Consider the following 19,996-nt stretch of genomic DNA (forward strand, 5'->3'; position numbering starts at 1 on the left):
CCTCTCTCTCCCTGTTTCTCTTCCCTCTCTCTCCCCCCGTTTCTCTTCCCTCTCTCTCTCTGTCTTTATCTCTTCCTCTCTCTCCCTGTTTCTCTTCCTCCCTCTCTCTGTCTTTCTCTCTTCCTTTCTCTCTCCCTGTTTCTCTTCCCCCTCTCTCTCTCTCTCTCTCTCTCTGTCTGTCTCTCTTCCTCTCTCTCCCTGTTTCTCTTTCCCCCCCTCTCTCTCTCTCTTCCTGTCTCTCTGTTTCTCTTTCTCTCTTTCCGTCTCCTTCCATAACGTGTCTCTCGCCTCCTTGCTCTCACTCTTTTCTTCCTCTCTCACTCTCCTTCTCTCTCTCTCTCTCTCTCTCTCTGTCATTGGAGAACTGCTATATGTGTGGTGGGCAGGCGATGCTTCGCAGAGCATGTCAATGGGAAAATGACTAGGGAGAGATGGCTAATGACACAGCATAGAAATACACAGAGGTTTGGAGAAAATGAAATTGGATACCTCCGAGTGTACACAACTGTAGGATTGTGTGTGTGTGTGTGTGTGTGTGTGTGTGTGTGTGTGTGTGTGTGTGTGTGTGTGTGTGTGTGTGTGTGTTTTGAAGTACGTATATTTGTTTGTGTGTCTGTACACTTCTACGTGTTTTCCACTAATAGCAAATCCACTCGCGTATGTGTGTGTATCCCCCAAGTACGGCAAAACGGTTAGACAAACAGTCCCCTAACAGAAAGTGACCTCAATGAAAGTGTCCATGTGCAACGTCAAGGCACTGAACAAGATATGTGCAAGATATGAACTGGATTTTTGTGAGGCGACTAATCATGAGGAACAAGAGGGGTTTAACGGTACATAGGCAGCCGACAGTTCATAACAACAAACCAAATGAAATTGGAGAAAGTATCAGTGGAAAAGTTGGTAGCACTTGTTACTGATCACAAAGAGTCAGTATGGAACCACACTGGCTGTGTTGTTGAGTTGATGTTTAAGTGTTGGAGAGTTGTACCTAACGTCCTGTTTGCTGCTCGAGTCTTCTTGGCTGGACTCTAATGTGTGTCTTTTCCCTCTGCAGGTGGAACGTCATGGGCATCCAAGGCTCTCTGATGAGCTACTTCACAGAACCACTCTACTTCTCCAGCATCATCCTGGGCAGCCTGTACCATGCCGACCACCTGTCCAGGGCCATGTACCAGCGCATCGCAGACATCGAGGACCTGCCCCAGCAGTTCACCCTCAACAGACCACTACTCAGCGGTCAGTGTCCACTTTGATACGGAGTTAGGCAGAGAAAGTCAAGCGTATTACTCCACTTTGGTAGGTAGCTAATAATAACACGGGATCATTTAAAGACCACCTGAACCGGGTCTCAGAGACGTATCAGACTGAAAACAGATATTGCCTGAGATGAAAGAGGGTTGAGAGGCGGGCCATAGCGTGTCGATGATTTGATTTGACAGTTCTGTGGACTGGAGTTGGCATTGGCCAATCCTGGCGTGTTATGGTGCTATGCAAGTGGGCTCCGCAGAGAACCGAGGAACATGCTGCCTACACACGTACTGCTGTTTGAAAGCCGAGGCAACTGTGGTGCCTGCCGGCTTGGAATGTCCGAGGGTCCGGGGTAAGGACAGACGTTAACATTATTCCTGGAATGCGAGTTTAACGAACCAGTTACTGTACATGTCTTTGCATTCTACATTAAATTAAGACATTACCATTTGCTTTATTTTGTATGTTACATACTTATTGGCCAAGTATATTAACATTTATGGGCTTAGAAAAGTCTGCCCATGTAGGCACTAGGTGGCCATCTTGCCTGCAGAATTTTCTCCTCGAAATGAAGATTGATTGACAGCTGCCATGTCGTCATATGATTGGTTGAAATGGGGTAGACATTCGCTAGTTATTCGTTACGTCACCATACTGTAGATTACAGTTATGAATGAAATCCTGAAAAATGAACTTTCGATGTGAAAAAGTGTGAAAAAGGAAAGAAATTTGATTTGTGTGTGTGTGTGTGTGTGTGTGTGTGTGTGTGTGTGTGTGTGTGTGTGTGTGTGTGTGTTGCATACATTATTAAATAGGTGCACTGAATACCCAGGTATGTGAACTAAAATAAAAAGTCATTTTTGGGTTCAGCTCGTCTTTAAATCTATTGTTTTGGTGAAGTAGTGAAACTGGTTTCTACCAGAGACTGCAGGAGGAAGATCCTACCCTGGTGTTGCTTTATCAGAATCAGAATCAGAAAGACTTTAATGATCCCCGGGGGGAAATTGGGACAAGTTGCAGTTGCTCGCACTCAGGCATGAAATATCCATGTAACACAACATAGCATAACACAGTATCACACAGTATCTCCCTACACATACAAAACAGTCAATAAAATAAAATACAATAAAGTAAAATAGAATAGAATAAAATAAAAAAGGTGCTTACTAGAATTAAATTAAATCAAATTGCACATTACGTGTGACGTAACTAAGGCACAGCTAACCTATCAGCTGACTCAGTCTCAGAGAGACTGAGTGTCTCCGAGGTGCTCCTTCTTAGTGAGGCGTTAAAGAGTCCAATGGCCACAGGCAGGAATGATTTCCTGTGCCTCTCTGTGTTGCATCTGGGTGGGATCAGCCTCTCACTGAACGTGCTCCTGTGTTTGACTAGCACGCCGTGGAGTGGGTGAGAGTCATTGTTCATGATGGAGCGTAGCCTGGTCAGCGTTCTCTTCTCCGACACCGCTGTCAGAGAGCTCAGCTCCAGCCCCACAATGTCCCTGGCCTTACGGATCAGTTTGTTGAGTCTGTTGGCATCCACTGCCTTCAGCCTGCTGCCCCAGCACACGATGGCATACAGGAAGGCACTAGCCACTACCGACTCATAGAACATCCTCAGCATGGTCCGGCAGACGTTGAAGGACCTCAGCCGTCTCAGGAAGTAGAGACGGCTTTGCCCCTTCTTGTAGAGTGCTTCAGTGTTCTTAGCTCAGTCCAGTTTATTGTCAATGTACACTCCAAGATACTTGTAGTCCTCCACGATGTCCACACTGACCCCGTGGATTGAAACAGGGGTCACCGGTGCCTTGACCCTCCTCAGGTCCACCACCAGCTCCTTTGTCTTTGTCACGTTGAGCTGCAGGTGGTTTTGCTCATACCATGTGACAAAGTTAGCCACCACAGCCCGATACTCTTCTTCATCGCCATCTCTGATACATCCAACTATCGCAGAGTCGTCAGAGAACTTCTGAAGGTGGCAAGACTCTGTCTGGTAGGTGAAGTCCGTGGTGTAGATGGTGAAGAAGAAGGGGGAGAAGACCGTCCCCTGTGGAGCTCCCGTATTGCTGACCACTCTGTCTGACACACAGTTTTGCAAGCGCACATACTGTGGTCTGCCAGACAGGTAGTCCACAATCCAGGACACCAGGGGGGCATCCACCCGCATCGCTTTATGCAAACAGCAGACATTGGACAAAGTAATTTTGTTTCAAGCAAGTCCCAAGTCATCTTTTCTTGGGCAAGTCATGTTAAATCACAGGTTATGTCAAGTCGAGTCCTTAGTTAAGGCAAGTCAAGTCACTTCGCTAACTTTAGCTACGGAGTTGTGGGAGAACCAATTGTATACATCAGCCCTCCTCACCAATCCGAATGAGTCTTCAAATAGCAAACAAAGTTTGATGTTTTAGTCTGGTTGTCAGAAATCTTTTCGCATTCAGCAGTTTGCCTTTTTCCTTCACACGAGACATTATTGAATCTGAAAGTGATGACTGACTGGCACAGTCGCGGCGGCTGCCATGATGATGATCTGATCTGATCCATAGACCATATTAATTTAGTTTTTTTTTTAACCTGGACCCCTCTCCTCACATTAATTATGATCTGACGACTCACCCAGTGATCTCCACAGCGTTTCTGGCCGTCCTACGCGTTGTTTTGAGATCAATACTCTCCAATCCAGTCGTAAAATAGAGCTCCGTGGGGGCCAAGTGGCAGCCTGTCTTTCCTGCATCTAAATAGCCAGTTTTATTCCCGTTTTCGCCACATATCGTCATAATCTCATCCCTCAACAACCACCAGACTGATATTTCCCCCGGGGCTGTTTCCTGGAGTCTCCCAGGGATCAAATTAACTCATTCGTGATCTCGGTCACCAAGTCTCATCAAGTCCCGCGATAACCCTGTTACCTACTACAGGTAGTTGGCCAGCCTTTGTACGGGACTGCACAGCATTTTCATGATTTTTCACACGTCCCGCAAATTGAGACGATGTCCTGCATTTTGTGAAAGAGAGAGAGAGAGAGAGCGCGACAGATAGAGAGGGAGAGAGAGACACCGGGAGAGAGAGCAAGAAAGATAAAGAGGGAGAGCGCGCGCCAGTGTACTGCGAGACTGAGGACCGAAAGAGGTGGGGGCACGCACGCAGCTGCTCCTGTCTGCACCTATGCAGTCTATGGTCCGCTCTGCACACACTAGTGGCTCTGGGTGAGAGATATGCAGCATAGCACAGTTAACTTCACACACTGCAGCCTGTAAGAGATGCACACTGAGATGCCTGAGTATTCCCACCCAGTAGCTGGTAGCAATAATAACAACTACCAATGGCCATATTCTTACCCATAGTAATGATATTACTAAGCATATTAATGCAACAGTGCATGTGCATCTTAAGCTCTTCAATGTTAACTGGCACAAGAGCATCCAGTCTTTGAGATGTCTTCTTCACAACTACACTGCTGCTATATTGCAAGGGACATTTATAAATTCCATTCTAAGCTATGCTCTCATTGTAATGTTAATGTTTTGTTCAGATGTAGCCTACGACTAGTAGGCTATGGTTCAGTAGGCTATATTGTTCTACTAGAAAAGTCTGACTAACTCCAATGTTAAGGTGTTTGGAAGGCACAATCCTGCCATGTGTTTCATATCTGAACAGAAGCCATGACTTGTCAGCAACCTGCCTGTTGTGTTTTATTGTAGCCTACACATTTTAGTCAGATGTGTAGAAGAAGAAGCACTGTGAAACTTAAGATTCCCTTTATGCTTACTGTATTTACCCAGCATGGAAGTTTGGGAAGTTGCATTCAAATAAAATATATTTAAGTTTTTATTAAGCAAATTGTGTGAATCATCCAGAGCGCAAAGCATAGAGAGGGGAGAATAGATTTATTTTGTAAGGTAGATAGACATCTAAATTTTAGACTACCTCAAAGCATCGGTAATGTGTCCCACATTGTCCCACACAAACATACTCTTTGTCCCACATTTGGTTTGCTGGGATCTGGTCACCCTAGTTACAGGCCATGTTTGCCACTGAGCCAAGGCAGCTAACACCTTCACCAAATCACTTTGGATCGATTATTGTCATTGCACAGTTCCCCATACAACAGAATTAAGAGTGCTTCAGCTGACAGTGCATTAAAATCAGACGTTAAAAAAACATTAAAAACATTTAAGAAGAAAAAAAAACATTAAGAACAGATAAGGACGACACATGACACCTAGACGGGGGGCAAAAAAACAGAAACACAAAAACAATAATAAAAGACTAATAAAATACTGCTGAGGTAGTAAAAAGAGTATTGCACAACGTTTTTGATATATTGCACAAGTTCATGTATTGCAGTGAGTGAGAGAGTTAATGGCTGCTGTGATTGTTTAGAGTCCTGACGGCCCATGGAAAAAAATCCTTTTTTCAGTCTGTTTGTACGACTCTTGATGCTCTTGTACCTCCTGCCCGAGGGCAGCAGGCTGAGCAGGTGATGACCAGGGTGGAGGTGGTCACGGATGATCCGCTCTGCCCTGGAGAGACAGCGGGAGCTGGCTATGTCGTCTAGGGAGGCGAGAGGACAGCCAGTTATCCTCTCGGCTGACCTAATCACCCTCTGTAGCCTCTTCTTGTCAGCTGCGGTGGAGCCAGGCCAGCGTACCACACTGTGATGGCATACGCCAGTACGCTTTCGATGGTGAAGTGGTAGAAGAGGTTACCAGCAGCTTCTCCGCCAGATTGTTCCATCTGAGTCCTCTCAGGAAGTGGAGTCGCTGCTGGGCCTTCTTTACCACCGCTCTAGTGTTGACTGACCAGGCGAGGTCCTCAGAGATGTGTGCCCCCAGGAACTTAAAATGGGGGACCCTCTCCACACAGTCCCCATTGATGTAGAGCGGGGCAGGGGCAGACTTATTCTTCCTGTAGTCAATGACCACCTCCTTGGTTTTCTTGGTATTGAGGGAGAGATTGTTCCTGGCACACCACTCCACCAGCCGCTGCACCTCGTCCCTATACGCCGTCTCGTCGTCATCCGTTATGAGCCCCACCAGGGTGGTGTCATCCGCGAATTTGATGATGGTGTTGGTGGGGTGGGTGGGAGTGCAGTCATGGGTGTAGATGCCATACAGGAGCGGGCTCAATACGCGGCCTTGTGGGGAGCCGGTGCTGAGCCTCTGGGTGGAGGAGCTGTGTGTCCCGATTTTAACAGATTGTGGGCAGTTTGTGAGGAAGTCTTTGATACAGGCACAGGTGGATGAGGGGAAGTCCAGGACAACCAGCTTGTCCACTAGGATGTCAGGAAGGATGGTGTTGAATGCCGAGCTGTAGTCGACAAAGAGCATCCTGACGGAGGACCCTGGATGTTCCAAGTGGCTCAGAGCAGTGTGGAGAGCTATGGAGAGTGGCTCAGAGCAGTGTGGAGAGCTATGGAGAGTGGCTCAGAGCAGTGTGGAGAGCTATGGAGAGTGGCTCAGAGCAGTGTGGAGAGCTATGGAGAGTGGCTCAGAGCAGTGTGGAGAGCTATGGAGAGTGGCTCAGAGCAGTGTGGAGAGCTATGGAGAGTGGCTCAGAGCAGTGTGGAGAGCTATGGAGAGTGGCTCAGAGCAGTGTGGAGAGCTATGGAGAGTGGCTCAGAGCAGCGTGGAGAGCTATGGAGAGTGGCTCAGAGCAGTGTGGAGAGCTATGGAGAGTGGCTCAGAGCAGTGTGGAGAGCTATGGAGAGTGGCTCAGAGCAGTGTGGAGAGCTATGGAGAGTGGCTCAGAGCAGTGTGGAGAGCTATGGAGAGTGGCTCAGAGCAGTGTGGAGAGCTATGGAGAGTGGCTCAGAGCAGTGTGGAGAGCTATGGAGAGTGGCTCAGAGCAGTGTGGAGAGCTATGGAGAGTGGCTCAGAGCAGTGTGGAGAGCTATGGAGAGTGGCTCAGAGCAGTGTGGAGAGCTATGGAGAGTGGCTCAGAGCAGTGTGGAGAGCTATGGAGAGTGGCTCAGAGCAGTGTGGAGAGCTATGGAGAGTGGCTCAGAGCAGTGTGGAGAGCTATGGAGAGTGGCTCAGAGCAGTGTGGAGAGCTATGGAGAGTGACTCAGAGCAGTGTGGAGAGCTATGGAGAGTGGCTCAGAGCAGTGTGGAGAGCTATGGAGAGTGGCTCAGAGCAGTGTGGAGAGCTATGGAGAGTGGCTCAGAGCAGTGTGGAGAGCTATGGAGAGTGGCTCAGAGCAGTGTGGAGAGCTATGGAGAGTGGCTCAGAGCAGTGTGGAGAGCTATGGAGAGTGGCTCAGAGCAGTGTGGAGAGCTATGGAGATGGCGTCGTCAGTTATCTCTTTTCCCTGTATGCAAATTGATGGGGGTCAAAGGCAGGGGGGAGGCAGTCCTTGATGTGGTCTAACATCAGTCTCTCAAAACATTTAGACACCAGACACCACAGGTGTAAGTGTGATGGGCCTGTAGTCATTAGCCGTTTTCCCACATGCGCTTTGTACCGCTAAATGACCGGAACGTGGTCTAATGCCTGCATGTGTGAAAGTCGTCGTGCCGGTATAAGCGCGACCCCGTCATCGCGGAGATTTCACCAGTGTCGAGCCAGTCAGAAGAGCGGTATGCGCGATAGCGGACTTAAGTGTAGAACGGGTCCAGTCATTTCCCGCGACACTCTCATGGGCGAGGTGTACACACGTTGCTTAATGTTCCAGCGGGCATAATCTAATCATTCGCGCACATTAAAGCAAACTGGCGAAATGATCTTGTGATAATAATGTGTGGGCGTGCTGATTTCCCCCTCTCTCCTCTCTGCTGCCTGCTCGCTCCCTGTGGCCACAGTCCTCCTCCTCCTTCAGTCACAGGCACAGCCCGACAGGGACACAGACGAAGCAAATGCATGAAGCGAAATGTGGAAGTATTTTGCTTACGTTGCCGACAGCGAAGGCAAGCCCGGACACATCAAACGAAGCCAGTCTGTAAAAAGTGCTTCAACGCGACGCAGGTGAACGGATAAACAAGCAAACTTATTTCACCATTCTGAGTTTTGCCGACACGTCACTCCCCACCCGCTCTGCAGTGCCGCCCCGCCCCCCAACATACAGGCAAATTCGCTGGTAGATTCCCACATGCGCGAGCCGAAGTGTGAAGGGAAATGTCCGATATTGACTTACAGGTAATTTTCCGGTACGCATGTGGGAAAACGGCTATTGAGACTCATGATGGTTTTGCTTTATAGGGACCGGGATTATAGTGGCCGTCTTGAGGCAGGGTGGGATGTATAGCCTCATGGTTCAAGATTCAAGATTCAAGATTTTTATTGTCACTCCATGGTACAAGTATCACGTGTGAAATTCTTGTGCTGTGGACTCCGTTTACGACATAGTACAAATAGGCAACAAGCAATGAGCAATAAGAAATAGGCATCAATAAGCAATACTAAGCAGCAATAGGCAATAAGGCAGAATAGCGATAAGACAAGTCAGTGGCATATTCATTGCACATAGGTGCACATGTCATGTGCATACGTTAGACAGACATTTTAAATTCGACGTATTTGACATGCAGTGCAAATAGCATGTACCTTATTAAACATACAATTAAACATTAGGCATTGTGCATACGTTAGACGTGTTCAGACATTTTAAATTCAACGTATTTGACATACAGGTGCAAATAGCATGTACCTTGTTAAACATACAATTAAACATTAGGCATACATAATGGTAGCAGCTGCAGTACGGTACGGTACGGCTACTACACTATTTGCGTATGTTAAGGAGTCTCGTGGCCTGCGGGAAGAAACTGTTCCTCAAGCGATTTGTGCGTGCTATTGGAACCCTGTATCTCCTCCCTGAGGGTAGCAGGGAGAACAGGCTGTTGTGGGGATGGTTTGTGTCTTTGATGATCTTCAGGGACCTCCTGAGGCACCGCTGGTTATACAGTTCATGCAGTTCTGGCAACTCACATCCTGTTACGTGCTGGGCCGCGCGCCTCACCCTCCGTAGCGCCCTGCGGTCCATGGTGGTACAGTTCCCGTACCAGGTGGTGAAGCAGCCAGTCAGCAGGCTTTCAATGGTGCCTCTGTAGAAGTCTGTGAGGATTTCTTTCCTTAGCCCAAATTTCTTCAGGCGCCTGAGTCCGTGTATTCGCTGTTGGGCCTTTTTGACAACAGTGGCGGTGTGGCCGGCCCAGGTCAGGTCCTGGTGGATGTTGACTCCCAGGTACTTGAAGCTGTCCACCCTTTCCACCACTGTGCCGTTGATGGTGATTGGGGGGTGTGCGCCCCCCCCTCTCCTGTAGTCCACAATGATCTCCTTGGTCTTGGAGACGTTCAGGGAGAGGTGGTTGTCCTGGCACCATTGTTCCAGGACCCTCACCTCCTCTCTGTAGGCCGTCTCGTCGTCCCCCGAGATCAGCCCCACGACTGCTGTGTCGTCTGCAATCTTCACGATGGTGTTTGAAGTTTGAGTCGCCACGCAGTCGTGGGTGTAGAGGTCGTACCAGAAGGGGCTGGAGACGCACCCCTGGGGCGCTCCTATGCTGATGGTCAGTGGGGAGGAGGTGAGGTTGCCCACCCTCACCACCTGGCGGCGGTCTGTCAGGAAGTCCAGGATCCAGTCGCACATCGCTGTGTTTAGTCCCAGGTCCCTGAGTTTGCTTACCAGCCTGGAGGGTACTATGGTGTTGAATGCTGAGCTGTAGTCCACGAACAGCATTCTGACATAGGTGCCTTTTCAACTTCTGTTGTTCTAATTACATCTCTCCCAGTTAGCAGTATCCCAAAACCACAAAATAAGTTTTGAGCAGCACAGTCCACACATGCTGTGTGCTGTGGTTTCGTGAAGTTTGGACAAAATTAGAAGGCAAAATAGCTATTTCTGTTAAATAGGCCACACCTACAACACTTTGCAAGTCGATTATATCGCAACGGTGAGGTCTTTCAAAAAACGGCAATATAGGTTTTGTGCAGGACAGGTTTGGTGAAGATTTGACAAAATTTGAAGGAGAAATAGCGAAAAAATGCTTTTGGACAAAATTCTAAATGGCAGAAAATCTAGTTAGACGGAAATGGGCGTGGTCTATATAGAAAGAATGTTGATCGTAGAAGCTATGGTTCCAAAGTTATGGACCAAGTACAAGAGTATGCAACAGCGGATTTTCTGGGCGGAAAAGATGTTTTTGCCGTTCTCCCAAGTGGATTTGTGTTTGACTGGATCCAACGCAGATTGGCTGAAGGAGTTGTCTGTCAAGGCAAGTACACCCGCCCAACTTCCGCCCACTGCAAATACTGTGTGAAAGCTTAAGGCCAGGCAGTCGAGGTCAGACGAGTCAGTCAGACGAAATCAAATGTGAGTTCAAGTGACCAGCTGGTTTATCAGGCTATAACTTGTCAGCTACACAGGCTGAAATAATGGCATCTTTAAGTCTTTACATTTTCATGATTTGAAGGGGCCTCCGTGTACCTTTGGCAAACAAAGTCTTGCTACTCAAGTAAACATTAAGGTGGATTGTGGGTAATCACACTGATCCGCCTCATTTGTTAGTTCACAGCAGGAAGACAGCTATCACTCTTCTCCTCTGTTTGATCAGACATGGCATTTACCCACTTCCTGTGGAATTTGGATAACGTTATCGTTTTGTGCACATTTCCAGGATTTGTGACCTTTTAAAAAGTTCATATAGATGTAGACTCCTGCTGTTTATTCACGTTCCATTTTTAGACCTACTATTCATTATTTTTCTTCCAGTTGTTCAAAGGTATGATATAAAAAGGAAGAATGTTAATATTGTCTCATTTTAAACAATATTTACTTTAATATTTTACTGTATTACTTTTGAAATGTCAGATAGTCACTCTATCGTCATCCTCTTGTTTACCCACTCCTTTCTCTCTTGTCATTCTCTTCTCGCTGCAATTTCTCCTCTTTATTATTTCTGCTCTCTTCACTTCCTCCTCCTCTGTCCCTCTCCTCCTCAAATCAAATATAATCATCAAAGTGCATCTTACAGAAGTTGCACTGCACACACTTTTTACACGTATGGAGAACGACAAGGAAGACAAGCAAAGAGGCTCAAGAAACAATCATAAATCCTTAAGGGAGTTCATAACAAATAAGAACGAAAATACAAACGACAGCCCAGCAACATCCAGTAGGGCTGCACAATTAATCAAAACTTTATCGCAATCGCAATATCCCAGGAGGTGCAATATTGTTAAAAGCAAAATGTGTCTAAAAATACCATTTTAAATTAGATATTTTGATTATTTTCGTGCTGCAGAGATGTCCTGGCCTACATGCCATATTCTACAGACTTAAGAAAACATCTTTGTTTGGTACAGATGATCCCTGCAAAAATCACACCATAATCATTTTTTAATACGTTTTTCCAATGAAAATTAGAGTGAGGATGTAAAAAGTTATCATTCCCTCTCATATCGCAATTGCAATATCAGTCAAATTAATCGCAATTAGAATTTTCTTTCCAAAATCATTCACCCCTAACATCCAGACTCCACCTCCTCAGTCCAGTCTCAGGTAGAGGAGGTCTTCAGACAAAAGCCAGCTGGCACTGTACTAAGTTTCATGTAGAGGAGGTCTTCAGGCCAGCGAGGTGGTACTGTACTAAAGGTAGAGGAGGTCTTCAGACAAGCGAGGTGGTACTGTACTAAATTAGATTGGGGGGAGGGAGAGAATGCCGAGAGTTCCTAGCTGCACCCCTGCTCCTCCACTTGCTCCCTAAATGGCAGGTAAAGAAGGTAATAGCAGGAGGTTATTATCCTTTTCCGCTTTAGAGAGTTCTTAGCGGTGAAGGGCTCTGGCGTTAGGGCGCCGAGGCTTTTATTCCTTTAAATCATCATCTGCCAGGAGTGCTGCCAAACGGAACCAAGGAGATTAGCACACACACACACACACACACACACACACACACACACACACACACACACACACACAGAGAGAGCAAGACAGAGGGATTTATGGCACCCATATATCTCCCATTTATGCCTGAGTCTGTAGAGGCCGATGCCTCACAGTGAGCTGGAAGAGACAAGGCTCTGTCCTCACACTCTGCCCCGGTAGAGAGTATGTCAGCTCCCCACACCACCTTACCTTACCTTAGTATGATCCACTCCTCCTTTATTGTTAGCCCACTCTGCCAAAACCGTCATTAGCGTCGTGTTTTTGTTACCAGTCCTCCAATTTTGTACTTTTATTCATTGCAGTTTTATACTTTTTTTCCTCTTTATTTTCCCCCGTTTTCTCCCCAATTCTACTTCGCCAATTCCCTCTGCCAAGCTGTCCCCGTCATTGCTCCACCCCTTCTGCTGATCTGGGGAGAGTTGTCGACTAGCACATGCTCCCTCCGATACAGTTGCAGTCGCCAGCCGCTTCGTTTCAACATTCAAGATTCAAGATTTTTATTGTCACTCCGTAGTACAAGTATCACGTGTGAAATTATTGTGCTGTGAACTCTGTTTACAACATAGTACAAATATAACAGGGCATATGAGTGCAAAAACAACAAGAGACACAACAAGCAATAAGGCAGTAGAGTGATAAGACAAGTCAGAGACAGTGGCATATTCACTGCACATAGGTGCACATGTCATGTGCATACTTTGGATGTACTTAAACATTTTGAATTTGACGTATTTGACGTACAGGTGCAAATAGCATATACCTAATTAAACATACAATTAAACATTACACATACATAATGGTAGCATCTACAGTGCGGTACAGTACAGCTACTACACTTGTGTATGTTAAGGAGTCTCGTGGCCTGCGGGAAGAAACTGTCCCTCAAGCGACTTGTGCGTGCTTTTGGGACCCTGTATCTTCTCCCTGAGGGTAACAGGGAGAACAGGCTGTTGTGGGGATGGTTTGTGTCTTTGATGATCTTCAGGGACCTCCTGAGGCACCGCTGGTTATATAGTTCCTGCAGTTCTGGCAGCTCACATCCTGTTACGTGCTGGGCCGCGCGTCTCACTCTTCGTAGCGCCCTGCGGTCCATGGTGGTACAGTTCCCGTACCAGGTGGTGAAGCAGCCAGTCCTGACAGGGTGGAGTTTCACCGGCAGGACGTGGTGCGTCGGAGGAGCATGCTATTCCCCCCAGTTCCCCTCCCCCCGAACAGGTGCCCTGATTGACCAGAGGAGGCACTAGTGCAGCGACCAGGACACATAACAGATATGGCCAATTGTGCCTGTACGGACACCCGGCCAAGCCGGAGGCAACACGGGTCACGAACCTGCAAGCCTTGTGTTGGTAGGCATAAGGGCACCATACTTTCTCTCTCTCTCTCTCTCTCTCTCTTTAAGCACGGCTCGACTTCACCTTCATGTGGTCACCGATCAGCTCCACCGGAGTAGCTAGGGGTTAAGTGACCCTGCTCAAGGGCACTTCAACGAAAGCTTTTGATGGAGGGCTAAGACTTTTTAATGGCTCATTACAGCACACACACTTTTCTGCTTGAAAGCAAGGCATAACTTTAGTGGACTGGGAAGAAATGGCCTGAACAACCTGGGATGGATACTGTACATATTTACATACACACTTGCTTAGAGGACGCCAGTGTGTGGTCGTTGTTGACACTATAGAATTCTGTTGTTGTGCTTCTTAAGGGACTTTCCACAATAAGGGGTAAAAGTTTCTACATTAGTACTCCAAATGTCCTACCAGTGTTATGACAGCCTTCATTCAAACTAATGGGTACAAGTAACTCTAACTCAGCAAAAGGTTGGTTTCAGTGAGGAATGGTAACAATCCTAGCAAAGCAAGCTGTTTTTAAGACAGCGGAAGGACATCTATTTATTAAATTATATTATTTGGTGAAGAAATGTAGCAAATAGATATTCAACATTGTAATGTATGTAGAGGGAAAGCGGAAGTCTTCAAATATTTTTGAAAAGGTCTTAAAAGGAATTTAGGGTTATGGTTAGGACTTCAGGACTCCTGCATATACGCTGTGTCAATTTGTGTGTCCATTTATTATGATTGTCGGGCACCTGCATTGTCTATTAGGCACTGATTTGGGCCATGGGGTTCAACCAAATTGTTTTGTCCCTATTGGTTGACTCATCTCCTCTGTTTGCCTATATAAACAAACAGGCCCCATTGTCTTTGTATCCAGATAGCAGATGAAGGTCGCTTGACCGAAACGTTGTAATTTGTAATAAAAGTCTTGCTTAAAGTCCCTGGAAACCAGAAATATTTCTTTATTATTTAGCATTTTGAGTTAATCACATCACAGGACCCTATGTTAATAAGCCACCAGCCAAATTTGAACGATGATGAACGTCGCAAAGTATATAAATTTAGGTTTGACAGCCATGGCAAAACTCATGAGATTTCATTATTTTTTAGAGTGTATTATCTCCCGCGGAATGTGTGGGCGTGTCCCATCTACAGCAGGGAAATTTCTGTCTCTCGGAGAGCGCGAGAGAGAGGGGGGGAGGGAAACGGAGAAAGAAAGAAAGAGATGAGTGCACACACCGTGTGTGTGTGTGTGAGTGTGTGTGTTCGCGCGTTGCTCCGCGGCTCTGTCTCTCTCTCAGAGAGAGAGAGAGAGAGAGAGGTGTCGGGTTTCAGGCCATTCTCTGAGTGTGTGTGTTCGCGCGTTGCTCCGCGGCTCTGTCTCTCTCTCTCTCTCTCTCTAAGAGAGAGAGAGAGAGAGAGACTCTAAGAGAGAGAGAGAGAGAGAGAGAGAGAGAGAGAGAGAGAGAGAGAGAGAGAGAGAGAGAGAGAGAGAGAGAGAGAGAGAGAGAGAGAATGGCCTGAAACCCGACACCTTGCTAATCTCACAAGCATAGCGCTTGGCAGACTGCACACAGAGGAGACGGACAGCAAGGGAGCGCTGTCACTGGGGGCAAAGAACGGACTTGCCATAGGTGGGTGCGGATTGCGCGCGTGTACAAAGGTTATATAGAGCTTATGACGTCATAAGCTCCTGCGTTTTAGCACCTCACGCACTGCTGTCTTCAATGAGGAAGTACTTTTTAGAATCTTGTAGAAAAGTGGCGATTTTAAGGCTTTGGGTTGAAAGTAATGTATAATAATTTCGGAGGCACAAAATTACTAACATAAGACCCTAAATAACATAGTTAGAACGTTTTTGTGGATTTTGGTTTCCAGGGACTTTAAGTCAAGTCGGAGTGCGGGAGTCTTCTGCTTTCATGACTTGTTCCTGTTCCTCCAACGCACCTGACGCACACGCACACACACACACACACACACACACACACACACACACGCACCTGACGCACACGCACACACACACACACACACACACACACACACACACACACGCACCTGACGCACACGCACACACACACACACACACACGCACACACACACACACGCACCTGACGCACACGCACACACACACACACACACACACACACACGCACCTGACGCACACGATGCTGTAAAGATGACCTCTCATTGAATGTATGTAGAGGGAAAACAAAAGAGAAATATCCAAGGCACTCTCCTCTGTACACCCCACCAGGCTTTCTTCAGGGTGCAGCTAACAATGAAAAATGAAACATTTGAATGTATGCTTTTAAATACTTGCTAGCTGTGGTAAAGGACCCGTCAAGTGTTTGACCCCTGGGTGTTGTTTGTGTGACTCAGGTATCAGTAATGCGGAGGCCAGGCAGCCGGGCAAGGCTCCCAACTTCAGTGTGAACTGGGCGGTGGGTGACCAGGCCCTGGAGGTGATCAACGCCACCACAGGCAAAGATGACATGGGCCGTCCCTCACGCCTCTGCAAGCACGCCCTCTACAGCCGCTGGATGCGCCTGCACTCTAAGGTACAGGGAGCATACACACACACAGATTAGCCGTGACGTCACGGACTCACGGTATGGGCGTCACGGTTCGGTGCGTGTAGCTATACGAAGAATACGTCAATACAGACTCCGTTAATTAAGGACCGCAATGGAAATAAGCTGTTAGCTTTATTGCGTTTTTTTATCCTTTTGATAATGGTGGGCCTGTGCATGTATATATGTATACACTGTTTGTTCATTATCAATAAAGAACTCAATCAATCAATCAATCAAAAATTACGTTGTCATAATCGACGATATCCAAATCATCTTGTGCTGTTTATGAACATTGCACATCAGAAAACATCGACAACTCACCCTAGCACCGTGTATTCAGGCTAAATATAGTCCATTTAACTTTTGGAAGCCTTTGCCCTCAACAAAGTTGAGTGGAAGCGTCTTGTCATTCATTGCCATGTTATCTTGTGTGGCTAAACGCGTTAGCTTGTGTGGCTAACGTTAGCAATGCTATAGCATCAGGTCCTGCTGTCCACATGCCTGTGCTGAATGTCGGTCGAGTGGTTAACGTTATATGCCAGTTTTATCTGACACAGCCTACATACAACCATATTTTCATTTACTGGATGAAAATACGGTACTGCCAAACTGCGCTGGTTTTATGAGATGTCATCTCCCTTCTGCTCCTTTGACTACTGCCTGGTTTGTTTACATCTGGGCATTAGAGGAGACGGCTGTAGTGGCTGAAGGCTGGTAAAGACGCAACAATTCCCCCGCCGCATTGTTTATTATTATGATTTTTTTTATTATTATAGTTTAACCGACTCTGTGTACCGTTACGCCCCTAACACAGATGGCCATGCCTACACACGTGCACATAGCCTACTAGGGCATTCATGACTACTGCATTTTAGTAGTCGACTAGTCACGGGAGTTATATCATATTTCTTTCACCCAATACAAATGAACAATTCTCATCAAAAAACTCAAATACAGCAAGTAAAGAGTTAACTAATGTAGGCTGGACCAACCTGGGCGTATGTGAAATAGGGTCCCTGATTGGCTCTCGTAGGCTGTTTTAATGAGGTGTGATCTGATTGGACTGAACCCAGAGGAATAGAGATATAAGAGCTATGTCATCTTCATTCACTCCAATGGACCATTTTTTTTTTACCTCGCAGTCGCAATAGTTCCTGCCGGAAGCAAGCTTCTGGATTAAGCAGTGTTGTAGAGTTGCAGCAGAATGGACCCTGTGTGATGTACTTTGCAAGTGTAAGACGTTTAAAGAATCAAATTGTAGATTATCAGTATTATTTTATGCATTCAAACGTAATTATTGGAACTATTCCCCCACACACACTATAGCTACGTGAGTCACATGACGATCAAGCATTTTGGACTTCCGGAGGCGCTACTCTCTTTTTAAATCACTCTGACTGAACCCAGCACGCCTGTCTGAGCTGGAGCTTCTGTTTGACCGCAGTAACAATGTGACTGCTTTCTGATGGGATAGCAGGAGTCTTTCCTTCTGTTTATTTAATATGGCATAATGTAATAATAATAATAATATAATAATAATAATATTTTCCTCGCATGAACATAATATGAAAACATTGCAACTCACCATTTTGTGTGTGTGAGCCCTGGGCTTGCTTCTTCAAATCGATAGCCTACATATAATTGTGGATGGCCACAAGATAGAAATGCATTTGCAACATTTTATGATTTTACTTAGTCGTCTTTTTTTTACTACACACAAGTGGTGTGCACTGTAACCTGCATGCAATGTGTGCATGGAAAAAGGAGTACGTTATAAAAGTTATAAATATAGTCACGTTATAAACAACTAACCAATGTTGGGGGTCCGTATGGAAACAGTGTTACTCGAAATGGTTAAAAGTTAAATCAATTTGGTCATTCAGTGGCGTTTTACTGCCATGTAAAGCCACAGTAGCCGACTACCCACAATGCATTACGTTATCCCAGCACCCGAACGACACGGCTGTAGAGCAGAATGGCTCTGCTGTAAAATCATCATAGATGTTTTTTTGTCAAGTTAAAACAGTGTAAAAATGACACCGGAAGCGGAAGAAGCACCCATCAGGCATCATGGCAGCTAGAAATAAGGTGGATAGGTCTCTTGCTCTCTCTGTCTCTCTCTCGCTCTATCTCACTCTCTCTGTCTCTCTCACTTGCGCTCTCTCTCTCACTGCCATTCATTTTCAGGGCCTGGTGTAAAATAATAGCTTTGAAATACAAACTATTAAAACTGACTTGGTTCCAACACATATCCCAACTCATTTACCGCTTTGATTGATGGCTCATTCCTTCTTTGAGTGTGTTTTTATAGCCATGAAAGATACCAGATTGCGATTATTTGTCAGAATATTGCAATTGCCATTTAAACTGCGATTCATATCATCAAAGGTTTTTCTTGTTATACATTTTTCAGAACTTATGACGAGAGGGGAAGAAAGTGATTTGGTGCAGAATTTACTGAGTTTGAGTATGATGAAAGGATTCATTATTATTAGCATTAATATTGTTGTTGTTGTTGTTGTTTTCAATTCATTGTTGAGCTAGTTGTTTACCTGCTGTCTCCCCTCCCGTCCTCAGCTGTCGTCCACCCTGCGGATCAAGGTGACCAAGCCAAGCTTGTACCACGAAGCCAAGCAGGCGGCGGAGGAGTACCACTCCGCCAAGCAGGCGCTCATGAAGGCCTTCCACAAGGCCGGCCTGGGGGCCTGGGTCAAGAAGCCCATCGAGCAAGACCAGTTCACCCTCAACTCCTGAGGGAGGGAAGGGGTAGAGGGATTTACCAACCCCCCCGATTCTTCACCCCCCCGAGACCCAGGCCTGTAAGAAAGAGAGCCCCCTCTTAAAAACCAGCCCACTGAGACTTACCTCCGTCCCATTTGTTTGCGCGCGCACGTGCACTTTGTACATGTGGAAATGAACGTGCGTAGTTTTACAAAACCATCCCTCATCCTTCTCATTCCTCAGAGGACCTCAGCCTCATCATTGTTTTTCTCAATTTCTCGTTTTTGTCTATTTTGGCATTTTTATTATCGACGGTGCTCTTCATCTTTTTGTTTTCCGTTTTAAAACTGGAATCTTTGCTTTTACACCCGTCACTTGTTTTTATTTCCCCCAGAGAGTCCATGTTTTTATGCAGTAGAATTTGAAATAATAGCAGTTTGTCTGTTGCATTGATAAAGGAGTGTAGTCATTTTAGGGTGAAACCTAGTCTAGAGACACACAGGCTGATCTTTCTTGACTCAAACCGATGTGTATGGACCTGAAACTAATTGATCGTCATTATTACCACGCGTACTTGGCAATAATGACTTTGATTACTTTTAATTTAAAGATGCATTATGTCTGTAGGATGTAAATCTAGTACTGAAAAGGATACCCAAAGTAGTTATATTAGTATGGTTAATGTGTGTTATTGGGTCCCTCCATAAGAGACAAGACTGTTCCTTCACCCTTGTATTAAAGACAAATATGTTCCAAGATATTGTGGCCCTGGAATTGTTTTATTCTCTCTGACAGAAAGGAAAAAAAAATATATATATATATATATATATATATATATATATATATATATATATATATATATATATATATATATATATATATATATATATATATATATATATATATATATATATACACAGGCCATGTACTGTATCACAGCAGTTTATGACATTCTCATTGATTTTGTATCCATTCATTCATGGATGTGTTCTGTAAGTTATTTAAAGTCATTCTCATTCCATACTTGAACAGTGGGCGGTGGGTACGGTGTGTCCGCCTGGCTCCTCCCCTCGCCTGGGTCTTGGGACAAGTTTTGGGAGGTGCTGCACGTTGTTTTTTGTTTTGTTTGTTTGTTTTTCCTTGAACTAAGCCATGGCTTTGCATGGGAACTGAACTGGGAGCCTTCAGAGCAGAATATGTGGTGGAGAGCCCAGTGCGTCCATGAGTGAAATAATTTTG

General features: G+C 45.8%; 1 protein-coding gene across 1 annotated transcript in view; it reads left to right on the forward strand.

The window, feature by feature from the left end:
- The window catches only part of adarb1b (adenosine deaminase RNA specific B1b), a 240,448-nt gene extending 220,933 nt beyond the window's left edge, over positions 1–19,515 (forward strand). The window contains exons 11-13 of the mRNA XM_083638553.1: positions 1,058–1,239; positions 15,843–16,021; positions 18,614–19,515. Coding sequence (XP_083494679.1) covers positions 1,058–1,239; positions 15,843–16,021; positions 18,614–18,790 — 538 coding nt within the window. The 3' untranslated portion in view covers positions 18,791–19,515. The remainder of the gene's footprint in view (positions 1–1,057; positions 1,240–15,842; positions 16,022–18,613) is intronic.
- Positions 19,516–19,996: the final 481 nt, after the last annotated feature.

Source organism: Poromitra crassiceps (assembly GCF_964638095.1).
Source record: "Poromitra crassiceps genome assembly, chromosome: 6".
NCBI lineage: Eukaryota > Metazoa > Chordata > Actinopteri > Beryciformes > Melamphaidae > Poromitra > Poromitra crassiceps.